Genomic DNA, 18,584 nt, shown 5'->3' with positions numbered 1-18,584 from the left:
TATTAAAGTCGGCAAAGATAATTTGGAGAAAGACTCGCGCAGCAACATAGCATATAAGATCAATTGCATAGATTGCGACGCTTCTTACGTGGAACAAACGGGACGCTTATTAAGGACGAGGATTAAGGAACATAAAAGGAATCTTACGTCCGTCATTGCCGAGCACAGAGCGTTAGATCATACGTTTAATTTTGATGGCATTGAGGTTTTGGATGAGGAAACTTTTTTGGGAAAGAGATTAATATCGGAGATGATCTATATTAAGCGTCAAAGAAATGCGTTGAATCTCCACAGCGATACGTCAAAATTGAATACTTCATGTTTATCGATAATCGAAAACATATCTAAAATTTAATCGTTTGTTGGGACTGTTCTTGTCCTCAGTGTATACTTGGATTGTTTTTGTCGATCACATTTTGACGTCATTTTATCGTTAGCATTCGAATCTTTTTGCCTAGTCGACCATGTGCGCGCTGAGTGTTCGTGTCCGTTTCTGTTTCGTCTTTTCGAGTGGGAGTGAGTTGCCTTTGTCTAATTATAATTATTGCAAGGCTTTGCATCTATATCTTGTACATTTATTTTGTTAGTGCATTGCTCTTTGCGCCTTGCAACGCTCAAAGGACTGCTTGCATCTGGCTTCCTTCGGGTTGATTTGCATTGACGGATCCACGTTCGCTCTCTAAGACTATACATGTATGATCACTAATTTTTTTTTCTCTCTTTTCTATTAAGAACTGTGTTTTCATTGTTATTTTATTTAATTCTTTTTTATCTTATCAGAATCACTGAAGAAGGCTCGAACTGAGTCCGAAACGTTATAAAGAAGAAAGATCGTCTAATGTGATCGTTTTCATGGATTACTTTTTTCTCCAAAAAACACGCCTTACAACTGCGTTGGCTCTTTATGGCCTTTTACTATATTTTATTTTAATTTGTTAACATAAGTTAATAAAATAAAAATAAAAATACATTATGGCGTGATAATTTTTTTAATTTATATTATTTATTTTATAATATATGCACTATTATTTTGACCGCAACTGTAAGTAAACATTAATTAGAATCCAAACACGAATTTGACTGGACAAACCTAATATATTACACAATGAGAAATAGGTGCAAAAAAGAGAAATTACTGAAATGTTTTATATTAAAAAATTCAATATATCAATCAACCTATAGAAGTACACGGAGAGCTTAAATAACATCTATGACAAAGTAATAAAGGTCATGTAGTTTGTTATTATTTTTTGATTTAACATATTCAGTTTTTGACGAAGTCTCACACTGACACAACGTTTCACCTCTCTTTTTTAAATGTGGCAAGACGTAATGATCTTGCAACTGTGATATGTGGAGTTTACAAAATTAAGATTTATATATATTGTTATACTCTACTTTTTGAACTATATGTACTCAAATTGTTCACAGTTAATCTATGTGGTGCTGTCTATTCAAACCATTGAAAATTTAATTATTAATTTTATTATTCCAGTGTATACTTGAAAAGGATCACAACCATATGATCTCTAACATCATAATAAATTTTTTAAATAAATAAACAAGAATTTTGGCTAGTTTTGGTCGATTATATTTGTGCGCACCCGGTTTATGGGCGTTCAGGCTGGGTTCGCCTTGTAAGAAGGCTCGGTGGTCAAGGCGGTAAAAATCGTAGATCGGCTAGGTGATGAAAGAATAACGCTCTAGGCTTGGAAACGATAACTATGAAGTTTTATTAAGTCAGCACTTAAAGCGAGACGAGCGGTAATCGACAACGTGTGAGGATAATTCGCGATGCGATTGCTTTGATGACCGTTCTGAGAATAAGAGTCTTTCAATAAATTCGGCCACGAAGGCAGGCAGAAAACGCGGAGTCAGCTGATTGGCTATTCGAGTCTTAAATTCGACTATTGACAATGCGAAGAGTATGGGAAGAAAAACAATGATAGACAGCATCGAACTCTTGATGTTTACGACGATGTATTTGCTTAATGATAGCGCGATGGTTTCATCGATCGAGCGAGTTTCAATTAAAGTATGATTGAGACCATGAAATATTACTGAGATATTTAGAGCTTTCGCGCTAACACGCTATTCCGGAACATACCGCCCGCCTCGAATGTTTACATTCGACGATCAAAGTGAACGCCTGATCATGAGTACATTAGAGTTTTGATAACATAATTTTCACTGACAGTTACAACATTTAAATTTTACACGAATGACAAAGTTTATGTATATATATACAGATATAGCCGGTTTTGCTCCGGGATATTGTACGCATTATGAGAGTGGGCCGCCCACCTTGCGCGTTTCTCGTTCGGTTACGATGTTAATATCAATCGGGAGAAAGCAAAGCTTTACAATAGGTCGCTTATATTCCGAATTCGCGGTTTTAACGGTAACGACGCGCGTAAGTCCATCATCACCGGGACAGGCTGTAATGCGACCGAGTTCCCACTGACTTGGTGGAGCGAGATTATTACGCAACAGAACAATTTGACCGATCTTGGCCAGTTTTTGAACGACACGCCACTTTGGTCGTTGTTGGAGGGTATGCAAGTAATCGCTCGTCCAAAACTTCCAAAAAACCTCGGTTATTCGCTGTACAAGTTGCCAGCGCGACAATCGATTCTCTGACAACTGGAGAACGCTAGGTTCTGGTATCGCGTCGACCTCGCGGCCCAAATGTACAACCAAATGTACAGGAGGGTACGCGAGGTCCGTGAGATGGGGGTGCCAATAACCGGTAGGGTCCGTCGCATAATTAAGGACCAGGCTCGACGGTCGCTTCTCCAGCGGTGGCAGCAGTCACTGCTGGACCCGCAAACTGCGGGAAAACGGACCGTCGAGGCCATAGGACCCCGTCTACCAGATTGGATGGACGGGGTTCGACGAGAGGGTATATCCTACCGGATGACACAGGTGCTCACCAGACATGGCTGTTTCGGTGAGTACCTGTGCAGGATAGGGAAAGAGCGCACCGAAAGGTGCCACCACTGCGCCTGTCCGCGAGACTCGGCGCAGCACACGCTGGAGATCTGTCCAGCGTGGGCGGCCGAGCGCGCGGACCTGATAGCCGAGGTCGGCCAGGACCTCACCCTCTCGGCCGTAATAACGGCCATGACCGAGAGGATTGAGGCATGGAGGGCCGTGTCCTCCTTCTGTGGCAAGGTTATGGCCCGGAAGGAGGACGCGGAAAGAGTCCGGCGAGGCGAGGGTGGCCGCCATAGAGCCACCCAACACCCGCCGCGAGACGGAGGAGCTATGCCTCCGCCCACGGGGGCTCCTCCCCTACGTAGGGGGAGGCGCCACAGCCCCCACCCTCCCATCCCACGTACTGGAGTGGGATGACCTTGCCTGGGGCGGGGGGTTGACACCACTGATTGATCCCCTGCCCATTCGCCGAGGAGAGACGGGGGTACCGCCAAAGGGAGCCATTATTCAGCTCCCAAAGGCGGCACCCGCCACACCGGCGAGAGGCTCCCCTCAGAAGGTGTTACCACCAAAGGTACATCTTCGAGGGGATGATAGATGAACTCCGGACAAAACCCGTCCGGGGTTCGGGGGGCCAGGGTCCGAGCGGGAGACTCCGACCCTGGTCCCGCCCCCTCGAACACCACGAGGGGGCGCGGTTCCGAGGAGGTGCCCCTTGGAACCGCACATGGAGTAAGGCCGCCATCCAAAAGCGGCGCGTGCGGCACTCCCCACCTCTAGGGGAGTGCCCACAGGCGACAGTCGGGTGGTAGGGGGAGGATGTCCGGACGAATGCCTACGGCACTTCCCGGTCCTCCCCCATATACCCGAGAGGCACCCGGTGGGGTTTTAGTGGGTATACCTGTTAGGGTGCGTTCGGATTCCCCACCCGATGGGTGAGCGTTGGGTGACTGGGAGATGGGCGGAGCAAGAGCTGAGTGTTCCATGAAGCTATGGAATCGGAACGGTAACCGAATGGAAATATAAACAAATATGGAAGTTAATAGACAACGATTAATTGTTGCAGCTGTAGTGCTAGGAGATAATTTACTTAGATCAATTGTAATATTTGATAGTGATTCTGACAGTAGCGATAGTGATACTGATGAAGATGATTTACAATTATGGAGAAAAATGATTCTACGCGGCAGATCGCATAAACCTTTGAGATTGGAAGGTTATGTCGAACGTATAATTCCTCTACTCACAAAGGATCAATTTAGAAAACATTTTAGAATGATTCCAAACGTTTTTGAAAATCTTGAAGCATTACTTGATCCAGTATTATCAGTTACAAATGGAAAAGCAGTGATTCTAGTTAGAAAGCAACTATTAGCAACATTGTGGCTATTAGCTACTCCTGACTCATATCGGTATGTTATTACAAGTAAAATTGATATTTGCGGATATATTTACTGCTATTTGTGGATATACTCTTATTGAAAATATGATATAATTTTTCTTTCGTCTAGTTCTGTCGGTGAAAGATTTGATATAGCAAAGAGCTCTCTCAGTTACAGCTTTATGAGAGTTATTGAAGCTATAAATGACATTGCAGGCCAGTTTATCAAATGGCCAAGAGGTCAATATCTACAAGAAGTAAAAACAGGTTTCAGTAAAAACATTGCATTGTGTGGTATTATTGGTGCTATTGATGGCACTCATATTTTGATAAAACAATCCAGGGTATAATATAATTAGCTACAATCATGATGATTATATATGAACAAATATAAAAATATATAACTTGTTTTTTTCCTTATATGTTTTTCTTTATGTATATTTTAGAGAGATGCCCAGTTCTACAAAACTTATAAAAAGACGTATGCAATCACACTTCAAGCTGTTTGTGATGATTGCTTACGTTTTACAGATTGTTTTGCTGGCTATCCTGGCTCAGTTGGTGACTTGAGAATCTTACGAAATTCAGACCTTTGGAGAGAAATTCAGATCGACAAACAAAATTACTTCCCTGAAGATGAATTTATCATTGGCGACAAAGCTTATCCAGTAAGCTGGTGTATTCCTCCATACATAGATCGTGGTCAATTAATTAATGTAAGTTTACAATTAAAATATTTTATATGCTATTTTTTATATTAAAATGAAAGCAGTAACTATTGTTATTTTAGATATTTAAGTAGAGATTTGGGTTTTTTATAGGCTCAAAAGAAGTTTAATCACGAGATCTCTGCTAAAAGATCCGTTATTGAAAGAGCATTTGCGTTATTGAAGGGCAGATTCAGGAGATTGAAATATCTTGATATGAATGTTGATGAGATGATACCTTATGTAATCATTGCATGTACAGTATTGCATAACATTTGTTTGAAGGGTGTTGATGATAATGTAGAAGATTTAATAGAAGAAGGAGCTGAAGTGATCGATGAAGATATTTATGATGTAGGTATAGCTAATGAAGTAGCAGGAGAGATAAAGCGTGACTATCTGTGCAATCTTGTAGCTGGTGTATAGACTTATAAGTAATATCTATTGTCAGCTGAAAGCTTTAATTTATTATTCAAATATAGATTCTATTTTTATAATTGCATTTATGAAAAAATAAAACAGTTATGAAAAACATTCATTTTATTGTTTTTTTGTTACAACTTACATCTAATAAAATCCAGTAAAATAAAAATGCTTACAAACATATTGAACAGCTCTAAAGCTAAATGTTAGAAATTCGAACAGAATTTCACTTGTAATAAAAAAAAACAGATTTTCACTTGTAATAAAAATAAAATATTAAAATATATATACATGTTTTCATTATAGTTTTATCTTTGTGATGCTTTTTTTAAATTACTGACTCATCAATAATAACAAAAATATTTAAAGAATAAAGTTAAAGAGCAGGCTGTAACTTATGCTGGAATCGACAAAGTAGAAATTGCACACAAGAATTCAAGAGAACTGCTATTATATATATATATATATATATATATATATATATATATATACTATATATATATATACATGAAAATGTAAAGATAAAGAGGAGAATATGATAACAGCTAAATTAATTAAAGAAAATCCTCTTTGGGAGCACACTAAAAGTAATGTAAAAATAAAAGAAAAGGCATGAAAAAAAGTATTGATCTTTATCAGTTCCAACATAAATTATATCGGTTACAGACTGCATAAATTAAGAATCACAATATAACTTACGTTTAAGTAACACATAAGTAACATAACATTAATAAACAAAATGGCATTAATCCAACATTAACTAAAAATATTAATTTCAACACATTACTTACAAAAAAATAAAAATAATAAAATGTAAGACTTACATTTCTATTCTAGAGTTGAAATCACAGTAAAGGTAATTGCGAACTTAAAAATAATCAAAATTTGTGCAATAATTTATTCATGACACTTTCATACATCTTAATCGCTTCAGCTTGGTGTCGCATTCTTTCTTCATGTCGCCTTTCCTTAGCTTGTTCTCGTACAGTAGCTGCTTCTTGCTGTAGAAGTGCCCACTTTTCCAGCTCTTTGCTAACTTTACTTTTCTTCTTAGGTTTCTCAGTCTTTTTATTAGTCTTATTTTCTGTAAAATTTTCAATGTTTTCCCTCTCTTCTTCATCTTCAGATGAGAGAAATGCACAAGGTGAACGTTTGTGCTTCTTCAAATTAGAAGCGATAGCTACTGGTTTGATTATAGGTTTTTCACCAAATACTGCGTCCATTTCTTCATAAAATTTGCATGTCTGTAAATCTTGTCCACTCTTGTTTACGTTATTGTCTCTAGTTTTAGTATACATTTTTCTGACATCTTTAAACTTATTTTCACACTGCTTTCCAGTGTACTCCCAAAGAGGATTCTCCTCAATTAATTTTGCTGCGATCATATTCCAAACTTTATCATTTGTAATAGTAGTACTCTTGAATTTGTCCTCGTGCAACTTCCATTGGCTTATAAGTGCTTTGACAGCATTCTCGTCTTTCCATGAAGCTTGTTGCTTACTTGAACCTTTAATTAATAAAAAATATTGTAGAAATAGAAGAAATCATAAAAAAAGATTTAATAATTATATAATTTCTGTATATAATACCTGTAATTTTGACTTCTACGTGACATTCATTGTCATGCGCTTTTTCTCGCATTGTTATATTAAAGTGCTTACGCACATTTTTTTCATCTGGGAGGTCAATTATTGTCTGGGCTGAAATGAGAAAAAATCAACTAATGAGAAAAATTAACTTATTTTTAGTGCTCTGCTTTGTTTAACAAAAAGTAATTGACTCGCTTCAACAAATATATTTATAAATACAATTACAAATATATATCAATAAATATATTATAAATACATGACATTTAATTACATATTTTTAATATTGGTAATGCGATAAACATATTTTGTAAAATACAAATAATAGTGATGCTGGCTTCTGCCATAACCTTAATTAGTATATAATTATTACACAAAATATATTTAGCAATATTTATTACCTTTGAGATCAAACGCCATCAATCTACCATCTTGCACAATAACTTCTCCGGCTTCATTTGTACATAATTTTATATTGTTAAAATCCATATTAAAAACTTTGTTTTACGTTAGGTAAAATAGTAGAATTTAGCGCTCTTTAGTCTCTCTCACCCAACCACCCGGCTCTCGGAGCCGGGTGAGTTAGAAGTTCTTCCAAGTGCTCTCTAGTGGGAATCCGAACGCTACTGCTAGTTACTTCTGGGAAGGTTCGGAAGGAATCCGAACGGTTTTTGGGTGCCTGGGAGCACTCAGGTGGGGAATCCGAACGCACCCTTAAATAGGGGAGTCCCACATAACTCGCGGTTCCTTCCCCGAGGGCCACGGGTATGCATCAAGCATTTCCCCACCGATATCAAAAAAAAAAAAAAAAAAAAGGTTCTGGTATCGCGACAAGATTATCGCCGATCAAAAAATGACCGGGCGTCAATGCGCGATAATCATCGAGACAATCGGAGGTGACGGCGATTGGTCGTGAATTTAGGCACGCCTCGATACGACACAATAGCGTATTCATCTCTTCATATGTAAGCGTATGAGCTCCAATACATCGTTTTAGATGATGTTTAACGCTGCGCACTCCTGCCTCCCATAACCCACCGAAATGTGGCGCTGACGGGGGAAGGAAATGCCACGCTACGCGATCGATCGATAGTTTGTTTGTAACGGTGCACTCCGATGTACCGTTCCGAATTCCCGGCAACAACATCGCCGGAAGCTGCCGCCCGGTAGAACACCCGCCGGGCAGAGGCAGGGGCGCGGTGCGCCCACATTTTTAATACTTATTACAAACCGGGGCCGTTGTAAATTCAAAAACGGCCGAGAATTGCCGAGCGAAGCCGACGCGGCCCGACCGACCGACCGGCGAAAACCCGCGCTCGGCGCAAATCCCGAATCCCTCCGAACGGGCCCGATCGTACCGTACCGCAATTAACCCGTTCGGAAGGGGTAAACCGCCGCGCGCCGACGCGGGTAATTAGCCGGTATAAAAAGGCCGTGTTTCGGCTAAAACACACATTCTCCTGTTCCGCTCTAAGCTGTACGCTCAAGAGAATTTACCAGATACCTGAAAACCGGCACTACCGCCCCGATCAATTAGGTTGAGCGTGCTCAGCCTAAGCCGAGAGTTCTCGTTATCGCGCGGGGTACTGCCTCCATCCGCTCCTCCACATCCCGGCTGGCAAAACCCACGGAAGGTGGAGTTCAGAGCCGCCCCGATCGAGAGTTCTCGAGGCCAGCTGTGCTCACACGCGATTCCAACTTATCCGCGCGATATTTTAATTCGCGGAGACCGCATATTATTTCGCGAAAATAACGCATCGTTTCTCGGAATCCACCGGCTTTTTCATTGTACACGGATTCCCGGAACGACGGGATTCCCCGTGCAAGAAACGCGACAAAAACACCGTCACAACAACGCGAGGTCTTCGACCGATACCGAGCGCATATCCGCACGCGCCAAAACAACGTTTTTATACACGCGTATTCTACCAGCGAATTATTGAACATACGCGCCACGATTATACCGGCGCATTCTGACTTGCATTCAGCACGCGTAATCAAACCATTTATCCATTCGAACACGCTCACCGTTATAATCGCAGCGAGATACACGAACGATTTGTATACACGCCTTAATTCAAATAAAAACTTTCTTTTCTTTTACATCACACATTCGCTCACCATTCATTACCCCGAATCCGACGAGTTTATCCGCAATCGAATCACAGGGAAAAACGGAACGTTACATGTTTAAGAAATTAGAATTGCGAACGGCCGCGTTATACGAAGCAACGAGTTCGCGATCAGCACCTTGGAAGGTGGTGCCGTTATCCGAATACATCGAGTTCAGAATTCCACAGCGCGATACAAAGCGATTGAAACAGGCGAGGAAGGCGTCTGAGCTATAGTCGCTTACCAGCTCTAAATGAATTGCTCGTGTTGTCATACATACGAACAACGCGATATAAGCTTTGTGAGCTTTATGGCCACGTCCAGGCGCGCTTCGCACGAGTATCGGTCCTGCGTAATCGACACCGGTATGTTCAAAAGCACGAACTGATTTGTTCACGCGAACATTAGGTAAATTTCTCATGAGCTCTTCCGCGACCTTGGCCTTTTCGCGAGCACACTTAATACACCGGTGCAAGACTGCTCGCACTATTGTCCGAGCTCGTAGGATCCAGAATTCGGTGCGAGAGTTAGATGAGGACCACCATGAAGTTTTATCATGGGCATGCGATATAATAAGCGACAACAATGGATGAGATTGTAGGACTATCGGATGTTTGGTAGATACAGGAAGGTCGGATTTCTCAAGTCGTCCTCCGACTCTAATCAGTCCGTCGACATCGAGGTATGGGTTAAGCGTGACTAGTACGCTTTTCCTTGACACACGTTTAATTTGCGTGAGCTGCGAAATCTCTTACGCGAATGTTTCGAATTGTATTGTTTTGAGCCAAAAGATTTTGGCGGCTTGCACTTCGTGCTGTAATAACGCGAGCGATGTATTATGTGAAGCGACTTTCTGTGATGCAGGTTTCAGACGATAGCGAAGATTAGTTATGAATCGAGATAGATATGCAGTCATTCGCAGAAGTTTGGACCATGAAGAGTAACGCGTGGCGAGATCCCAAGAATCCGTAACGCGCGGAATGCAAATATGTACAACAAGACGTTTCTCATTGCATAGATCGGATTCAGACATGATGGAGCATGAGCTCGGCCAATGTTGAGGGGATTGTTTAAGCCATGAAGGCCCAGACCACCAAAGAGCGCAACTCGCGAGAGTCTTCGGGTTCACACCGCGAGATGCACAATCGGCGGGATTGTCAGCTGTGGGGACATATCGCCAGACTGCTGTTGGTAGCAGAGTTTGAATTTCCGCAACCCGATTCGCGACAAATATTTTCCATTGTGAGGGCGTTTGTTTCAGCCACGTTAAGGTGATAGTTGAGTCAGTCCAACAGTGACACTGCAAATTTTGAAGTTGGAGGTTCGAACGAACAAATGACATTAAACGCGCGAGAAGTAACGCGCCGGAAAGTTCGAGACGCGGAACGCTCAATGTTTTGATCGGTGCGACTTTCGATTTAGCGACAAGAAGCGAAACTGTAGCGGGTCAGTTTATCGGTACAATGCGAATATACACGATGGCTGCGTATGCCTTTGTTGAGGCATCTGAAAACCCGTGCAACTCGCGGGAAGCGATACGAGATTCATAATTTGTCCACCGAGGAATCGATATCAATTCGAGCTGTGGTAATTGTTGGTGGTATTCACACCACTGATCGAGAAGGTCCGACGGCAGTGTGTCATCCCAATCACATTTCAGTAGCCATAAGCGCTGCATGAATATCTTCGCGGCAATTACTACGGGCGTTACCCAACCTAACAGGTCGAATAACCTCGCGATACACGAGAGAACCGCACGCTTAGTTTGTCCGGGAGATTCTAATGTCGTTATGCGAAACTGAAAGCTATCATCCTTTGGGTTTCACACGACACCAAGAATTTTTAGTGACTCATCAATTTGCAGTTCTTTGTTACACGCGAGACCATGATCATGAGGATCAATGTCCGATAACAAATCTGGACAGTTACTTGCCCATTTTCGTAAACTAAAGCCTCCCTTGTTTAAAAGTGAAATTAGCTCGTTTCGAATCTGGCGCGCGAGTTCTGGACTATCGGCTCCGAACGTACAATCGTCGACGTAAAGCAGACGATGTAAGACGGCAACTGCTAGCGGGAAGTTGGATCCCTCGATAATCAACTGCTTCAAGACGCGAAGCGCTTGGAACGGGGCTGACGCTGTGCCGTACGTGACAGTGAGCAAACGATATTCGACGACTGACTCGGAGGGCGTAGGACGCCACAGGATTTGTTGATAATCAACGTCTTGAAGATCTACTAAGATTTGCCGATACATTTTGGCAATGTCGGCTGTATAAACGTATCGGAATTGCCGTCATTGAAGGATAACCGCGATAAGGTCATGTTGCAATTTTGGACCGACCAACAGATGACCGTTTAGTGACGTACCGTTTGACGTGCGACACGATGCATTAAAGACGACACGGAGTTGAGTGGTAATGCTCGTTTCACGAAAGACTACATGATGCGGAATATGATAGATTTGCGAATGACTCGAGTCGATGTCAGGTGCTTTAATCATATGACCGAGATTCTCATATTCTTCAAGAAAATCGCGATATAAAGTAGCTTTGGTTGGATTGCGACGAAAGTGTTGTTCAGCGCGATATAGACTCGACAGCGCGGCGGAGCGCGATTCTCCGATCTCAATAGGAGGGTCGCTCTTGAACGGTAGTCGAACAACATATCTTCCCTCCGGCGTGCGATAGTGAGTGGCTGCGAAATGGTCCTCGCACTATTTTTCTTCGGGACTCAGAGACTGTTTGCGAGGTATTTCTTCGACCTCCCAAAAGCGACGCAGATCGACGTCTAATGTTTCGAGAAAGGATCCGTGGTGAACGAGCATGGAACTCGTATAACGAGGTTGAGATGATGAAGTGGGTCCGGATAATATCCACCCGAGAGTTGTGTGCTGCGCGATAGGCTCGGTATCGGTACCCCTACGGATACCGTCCAGCAAGAGCTGGCCGTAAAGGTCGGCTCCGATGATGACATCGATAGGGTCTGAGCTCATGGGGTCATCATCGGCGAGAGTTAAATCAGATGTATGCGTTCATTGGCACGACGAATTGATACGATTAGGTAAGTATTTCGACAATGAATTAATTATGTGAGCGATAGTGGAGTAGGCAGGATGATCACCGGCGGAGGGTGTTACGCGGATATGTGCCGTTAACGCGATACCGATTGCGATTCTCCTATTCCGGTGATACGCGTTATGCGCTTCACCTTTGCTAGGCGTAAGTACTGAGCGATGTTCGACGAGATTAACGTGGCGACGGAGCCTTGATCGAGTAATGCGCGAGCACGAACACAGCATCCGTGCGGCGAGTATATGCGAACGCGAGCGGTGGCCAAAAGTATTGTCGATCTCGGCATCATGATATTCGACATCAAATGTGATGCGACTTCGTTATTCGGTTTTACATCCTTTGATTCAACGATTGAGGCCGATTCCCCCTTGTTAGGCTTTGAATCATCCGTGAAATGGAGCAAAGTATGATGCCGTTGATGACAAGTCTTACATGACCGAACGCTTTTACAATTTTTCTGTGAATGTTTGCACCCAAGACAATTTATGCAACGATTTTCCTTTTTAATATAATCGTAGCGTTGCAATGGAGTATAGGCGGAGAAAGACTGAAATAACGAATGCGACGATTTATAGATCGGACACGATGGATTCGCAGTTGTGGCCGAATGAGAGGCGATCGATTTTGTTTTAGTCGATTTTTGCGAATTAGCCGTATTGTCGGATTTAGACGGCGCGATAACTTCAAGAGCGCGAATACGTGATTCTAGAAATTTATCTAACTCGGCGTACGGAGGATAATCGACGGTTTCGCCTAATCGCAATTCCCACGCTTTTCTGGAGGATTTATCTAATTTCTGAGAGATAAGGAACACTAAAATTTCGCTCCACCTATCGACAGGACAACCGAGGTTTTTGAGCGCTTGAATCGACATATTCGTTGTGTCACGCAACGTTTGAAGGTCTTTGAAGGTTTCGGACGAGACCGGCGACAGTGAGAACAAAGTTTGTAAATGGCCGTTGATCAAGCGGCACTTATTTTCATAACGCGACGTAAGAATGTCCCATGCGACAGCGAAATTAGCATCGGTAATCGCGAGATTATTGAGCGCGTTACTTGCATCGCCCGATAAACTTGAACATAAGTATTGCAGTCGATCGACATTCGTGAGATTGCGATTATCTATAATAATTGCTTTAAATCGATCGCGAAAGCTTTCCCAACGGTTGAAAGTTCCGTTGAAAGTCGGCAAGCTGATCCGCGAAAGTTGAGGCGATGGATTAGTAGACGAATCAGAGTTATGACTCACGGTTTGGTCTCCGGGTTTACCGGTGCTAGTGAGTTTAACGAGAGCCTCCGACAGGTAGTCCAGTGCTTCCTCGACAGCGTCTTCATAAGCGACGAAGTGGTTTTCTGAGACGTAGGTCTTCTTACCCTTGATGTCGACGTGCGAAAGAATTTTCGCGTCCAGATCCTGGCATAGCGAGAACTTCTTCTTCAAGAACGTAATTTTGCCCTGCACCACAGCATATGTCATCTTAGCTTGTCCCATTTTCTTGAAATTTGGTAGCGTACGTTGAATGGAATTCATTAACTGGTGTTGCTTTACCAGAAGCTCATCCAGTGATGTCATGGCGACCTGCCCTGTTTTCACTGCGATGACGACGACAGCCGATGCACAAACGACAATGCTCCTTGACTCCGAATCCGGCTCGAAGGACCAATAAATGTGCGCACCCGGTTTATGCGCGTTCAGACTGGGTTCGCCTTGTAAGAAGGCTCGGTGGTCAAGGCGGTAAAAATCGTAGATCGGTTAGGTGATCAAAGAATAACGCACTAGGCTTGTGGAAACGATAACTATGAAGTTTTATTAAGTCAGCACTTAAAGCGAGACGAGCGGTAATCGACAATGTGTGAGGATAATTCGCGATGCGATTGCTTCGATGACCATTCTGAGAATGAGAGTCTTTCAATAAATTCGGCCACGAAGGCAGGCAGAAAACGCGAAGTCAGCTGATTGGCTATTCGAGTCTTAAATTCGACTATTGACAATGCGGAGAGTATGGGAAGAAAAACAATGATAGACAGCATTGAACTCTTGATGTTTACGACGATGTATTTGCTTAATGATAGCGCGATGGTTTCACCGATCGAGCGAGTTTCAATTAAAGTATGATTGAGACCATGAAATATTACTGAGATATTTAGAGCTTTCGCGCTAACACGCTATTCCGGAACAATATTATTTCCAATGATCATTTATAATTAAATGTAAAAACATATAGGGTGTCCTATTTAAAAAGTTGGATATGATCTTCACGTAACCTTTAGGTGACTCTTTAATGTCAAACCAATGACCTTATGTCCCCCTTCAAGCCATACAACTTTTGTCTGAAACATTTTTTTGTAGCTGGCGTAGTTTAGGAGAAATTTGGATCCATCGATTAAAATGGGACCCCCTTTATACAGAGTGTCCTAGACCACCCGTCCACTCCTTTTCTTTCAAAAACTAAGCATTTTAGAGAAAAACGTATTCGACAAAAATTGTATGGTTTTGAGGGGAACATAAGATGGTGTCATTGGTTTGACCTTGGATGGCATCATTAAGATCAGGTCAAGGACATCTTTAATTTCTTAAATGGAACCACCTATTTTTTTATTGCATATTCTTATAGCTTATGTCGAGAGCTTTCCAAAACACTATAATAAAGTATTTTTTCATTGAGTGCTTTTCGATTTATAAGATTTAAAATAATATCTTAATTTTACATATACTATAAAATATCTAGTAAAACATTTATTTCTCGATTATCTTACCTTAATACTTTTATGTACAAAATAATGAAAGGAATCAATTGGTGTAAAAGAACACATAATTGTTCCGAAGAAAAAATATGTAATTTGCAATGAACAATTACATATTTTTTCTTAAAAACAACTGTTTTTTTTTACACTAATTGATTCCTCTCATTATTTTGTACATAAAAGTCTTAAGGTAAGATAATCAAAAAATAAATATTTTACTAGATTTTTTATAGTTTATGTAAAATTAAGATATTATTTTAAGCCTTATAAATCGAAAAGTACTCAATAAAAAAATATTTTATTACAGTGTTTTAGAAAGCTCTCGAGATAAGCTACAAGAATATGTAATGAGAAAATGTAGGTTCCATTTAAGAAATTGAAGGTGACCTTCATGTGACCTTCAAATAACTCTTCAAGGTCAAACCAATGGTACCATCTTATATCCTCCTAGAAACCATACAACTTTTGTCTGAAACATTTTTTTGATTTTTCATTATTTTCCGAAATATTTGGCTGGGGAAATTAAAATGGGCCACCCTGTATATCTGACAGATATTAGATTACGAGAAAGTACAGCTCACGTAGCGGTAAGTGAAGGAACTATCGATTCATGCAAACCCTGTTCCGTTTCTGCCGTTAATCTGCTATCAGAAATTGTGTGTGCAGATCCTGCTCGGTTTTTATTATCAATCTGCTGTCAAAATGGCGCCGCACAGATCCTGCTCGATTTCTGCCATCAATTATATCAACATGTGCCGTCAATTATATCAACAAGTTCTGCTCGATTCTATTGACGATCTGTTGTCCAGATCGTTATGTGAACAGATTTTGTTGTATGTCTGCTGACATGCTGGCAACATGATCGAATATATCAATTCCCTTATGCAAACTATAGTCTTTCTGCCTTTAAAATTTCTAATGGTTGACGAAAATCTGTTGTAACAGATTTGGCTATCTGGGTAATTACCATCTCAAAAATACTGCGTTAAATCGAAAAATGTTTCAAATATAAGTTATATGGCTTGAAGAGGGACATAAGATGGTTAAGTTAGGTTTGACCTAACCATTGATTTGACTTTGGATGGCGTTGTCAAGGTCAGGGCAAGATCACTTTGAATTTTTTAAATGGAACCCTCTATTTTTTATTACATATTCTCGTAGCTTACCTCGAGAGCTTTTCAAAACACTGTAATAAAGTATTTTTTCTTTAAGTACTTTTCGAGTTATAAAGCTTGAAATAATTTCTTAATTTTACATAAACTATAAAATATCTAATAAAATATTCATTTTTCGATTATCTTACCTTAATACTTTTATGCACAAAATAATGAGGAATCGATTGGAAAAAACACAATTGTTTCGGAGAAAAAAAATATGTAATTTGTAATTAACAATTACATATTTTTTCTCAAAAACAACTATGTTTTTTCTTTGCATCAATTGATTCCTCACATTATTTTAGCCAAAAAAGATAGGGATGTATGTAGGAGGAGGTCAGACGTGTCTATACGTCTATTTGGTCAACGAACGATAGAATCCATCCATGGCAACGGCATTAACGCATATCCTGTGGAGAGAGCATTCACACACTTTTCAGCTCAACGAATAATTGTTGCAGAAAACAATATTCGCGGACTAGAAAAATATATGAGGTGCAAGTGACTGGATCGGGAATCGAATCCGAGTCTTTCCTGGTAACTGCTCTAGATCACTGAGCTATCCAGACTTTACATCTAATGCTGCTTTTTAATACAGCGACTCCAGAGCGATGTTGATATCTCGCTCGATGGATGCAATGCCGATTGCCATGGAAGATCCTTGATAGGTCGTTCACTGACCAAATAAGTGCCGGTGAGGGTATTTGCGTGCATAGCATGCTTCCAACTGGCCTTCCATAAGAAACGGCACCGATGAGCACAACGCCATAAAGTGACATCCCCCAAGATCCCTCTAGTAAATACTAATATCCTCACTGTGCCAATAACAGTGGCGAATGGATCCTAAATAGAGCCGTGGCAAGCCTCCAGAAAAGATATGGATGTATGTGGGAGGAGGTTAGACGTCCCAAACAGCACAAAAAGGCCAAAAGATGTCTTAAAGACATCTAGAGGACTTTAAGACGTCTTTAAGTCGTCTTTTAGATGTATTTCGGACATGTGTTGTCTGGGGTGTCTGTACACCCATTTGATCAACGAGCGACAGAATCCATCCGTACCACGTTAATTTAACCGAAGCTACTTTTTTCATGTAAAATGCGTGAAGCTTTTTTAATTAATATAAAATATAAAAATGTTTTTGTTAATAATTTTACATATATTTAATATTTTTATACATATATATATTTTGAAAAAAATAATTTCAAAAGATTAATTTTACTACTTTTATTAAGAATTGAAAAAATAATAAAGAGATAAAGTTAATATAAATGATAATTAATATTAATTAATTATATTATTAATAATAATATAATTATAATAATATATTTTATGTACAAGGTGTTTGTTAAAGAATGAAGTAAACTGAACAAAAAATTTATTCTTTATCATTTTGCAATTTTTACAATAATTATTGAAATAATAATTAAAAAAGATTGGCAAATAAATGTACATTTTGTGCAATTAGACAATGAAATGTATATTATAGGCGTGGAAACAGTGAGTGAATGGCAGTGAAAAAAGGAACACACGACGAAACTTTATGACACTTACTATTGATATATCTAAAGAATACATCTTATAATCTAGGCGCGTAGAACGCTCGATAATTCCCTAATCCTTTTAAATTAATATTTTGATAATACTGTAAAAATTGCAAAATGATAGAGAATTTTTCTATTCACTTTACTGTGTTTTACCACCCACGAATGTTGATCCAATCTTTATCAAATACCCTATATATACAAGGTATTCGATAACTTTTTACACATCCGAAGTATGAAGGTTGGCTCAAATTATGAAAAAAAGTTCTCTATTGTTTCGCGATAATTAGGAAGAAATTAATTAAAGAAGATCGGCCAATCTGCGTGAGTAGAAACGCGCGACGAGAAAAGCCACCATCCCACTGCAACTTGATACTAAGCGTGCCGCGAAGATGAACGGGGCTTACTCACCAAGTAACGATATTTAAAATTAAATTAATATAATAAAATAAAGATCCATAGGATAAAATCAATAAAATTTCATAAAAGGCTTAAAGGACCAGCGCAATAGTGAAAAGATGCGAAAATAAAAACAGTTATATTAATATAATAACGGTTATATAAACCTAATAAAACGTTTATTTGATTTAAGTGACAAACTCTGCGTTTCGATCCAATTCGGATCCTTTTCAATGTCAAATCACGAAATAACAGTAAAACATGAAAATAAAATAAAATACGATCAAATTAACAGTCATTAGTAATGAGTGACGGAAAGACGCAAAACAAAATAAATAATAATAGAAGAGTCAAAAAAGTCGAAATAAATTAACGCAAAATAACGGGCGAATTCAAACGAACAAAGAAGCGCAACGCGTTGATAAGCAGATAAGCAATCGCGTATTGCAAAATCTCGGTGTGCCATGAGAAAGCAAGCTGCTCCCCTCGATAACACATGCCGAAAGGAAAACCATACAAACAGGT

General features: G+C 40.2%; 3 protein-coding genes across 3 annotated transcripts; 1 reads left to right on the top strand and 2 right to left on the bottom strand.

The window, feature by feature from the left end:
* Positions 1-3,969: 3,969 nt before the first annotated feature.
* Positions 3,970-5,451, top strand: LOC112637889 (protein ANTAGONIST OF LIKE HETEROCHROMATIN PROTEIN 1-like). The gene is made up of 4 exons (XM_025408568.1): positions 3,970-4,349; positions 4,449-4,662; positions 4,765-5,034; positions 5,140-5,451. The coding sequence occupies exons 1-4, from the start codon at positions 3,970-3,972 to the stop codon at positions 5,449-5,451; spliced, it is 1,176 nt and encodes a 391-aa protein (XP_025264353.1).
* Positions 5,452-6,326: 875 nt separating this feature from the next.
* LOC112637888 (zinc finger and SCAN domain-containing protein 29-like) lies at positions 6,327-7,089 on the bottom strand. The gene is made up of 2 exons (XM_025408567.1): positions 7,038-7,089; positions 6,327-6,955 (listed from the first exon to the last, which is right to left on the bottom strand). The coding sequence occupies exons 1-2, from the start codon at positions 7,087-7,089 to the stop codon at positions 6,327-6,329; spliced, it is 681 nt and encodes a 226-aa protein (XP_025264352.1).
* Positions 7,090-12,296: 5,207 nt separating this feature from the next.
* Positions 12,297-13,790, bottom strand: LOC105252613. The gene has a single exon (XM_011260072.2). It carries the CDS (start codon positions 13,788-13,790, stop codon positions 12,297-12,299), a length of 1,494 nt encoding a protein of 497 aa, XP_011258374.2.
* Between the last annotated feature and the right edge of the window lie 4,794 nt (positions 13,791-18,584).

This window comes from Camponotus floridanus, unplaced genomic scaffold (genome assembly GCF_003227725.1).
Source record: "Camponotus floridanus strain SB8 unplaced genomic scaffold, Cflo_v7.5 scaffold217, whole genome shotgun sequence".
Lineage (NCBI taxonomy): Eukaryota > Metazoa > Arthropoda > Insecta > Hymenoptera > Formicidae > Camponotus > Camponotus floridanus.
This window is presented reverse-complemented; position numbering and strand designations above follow the sequence as displayed.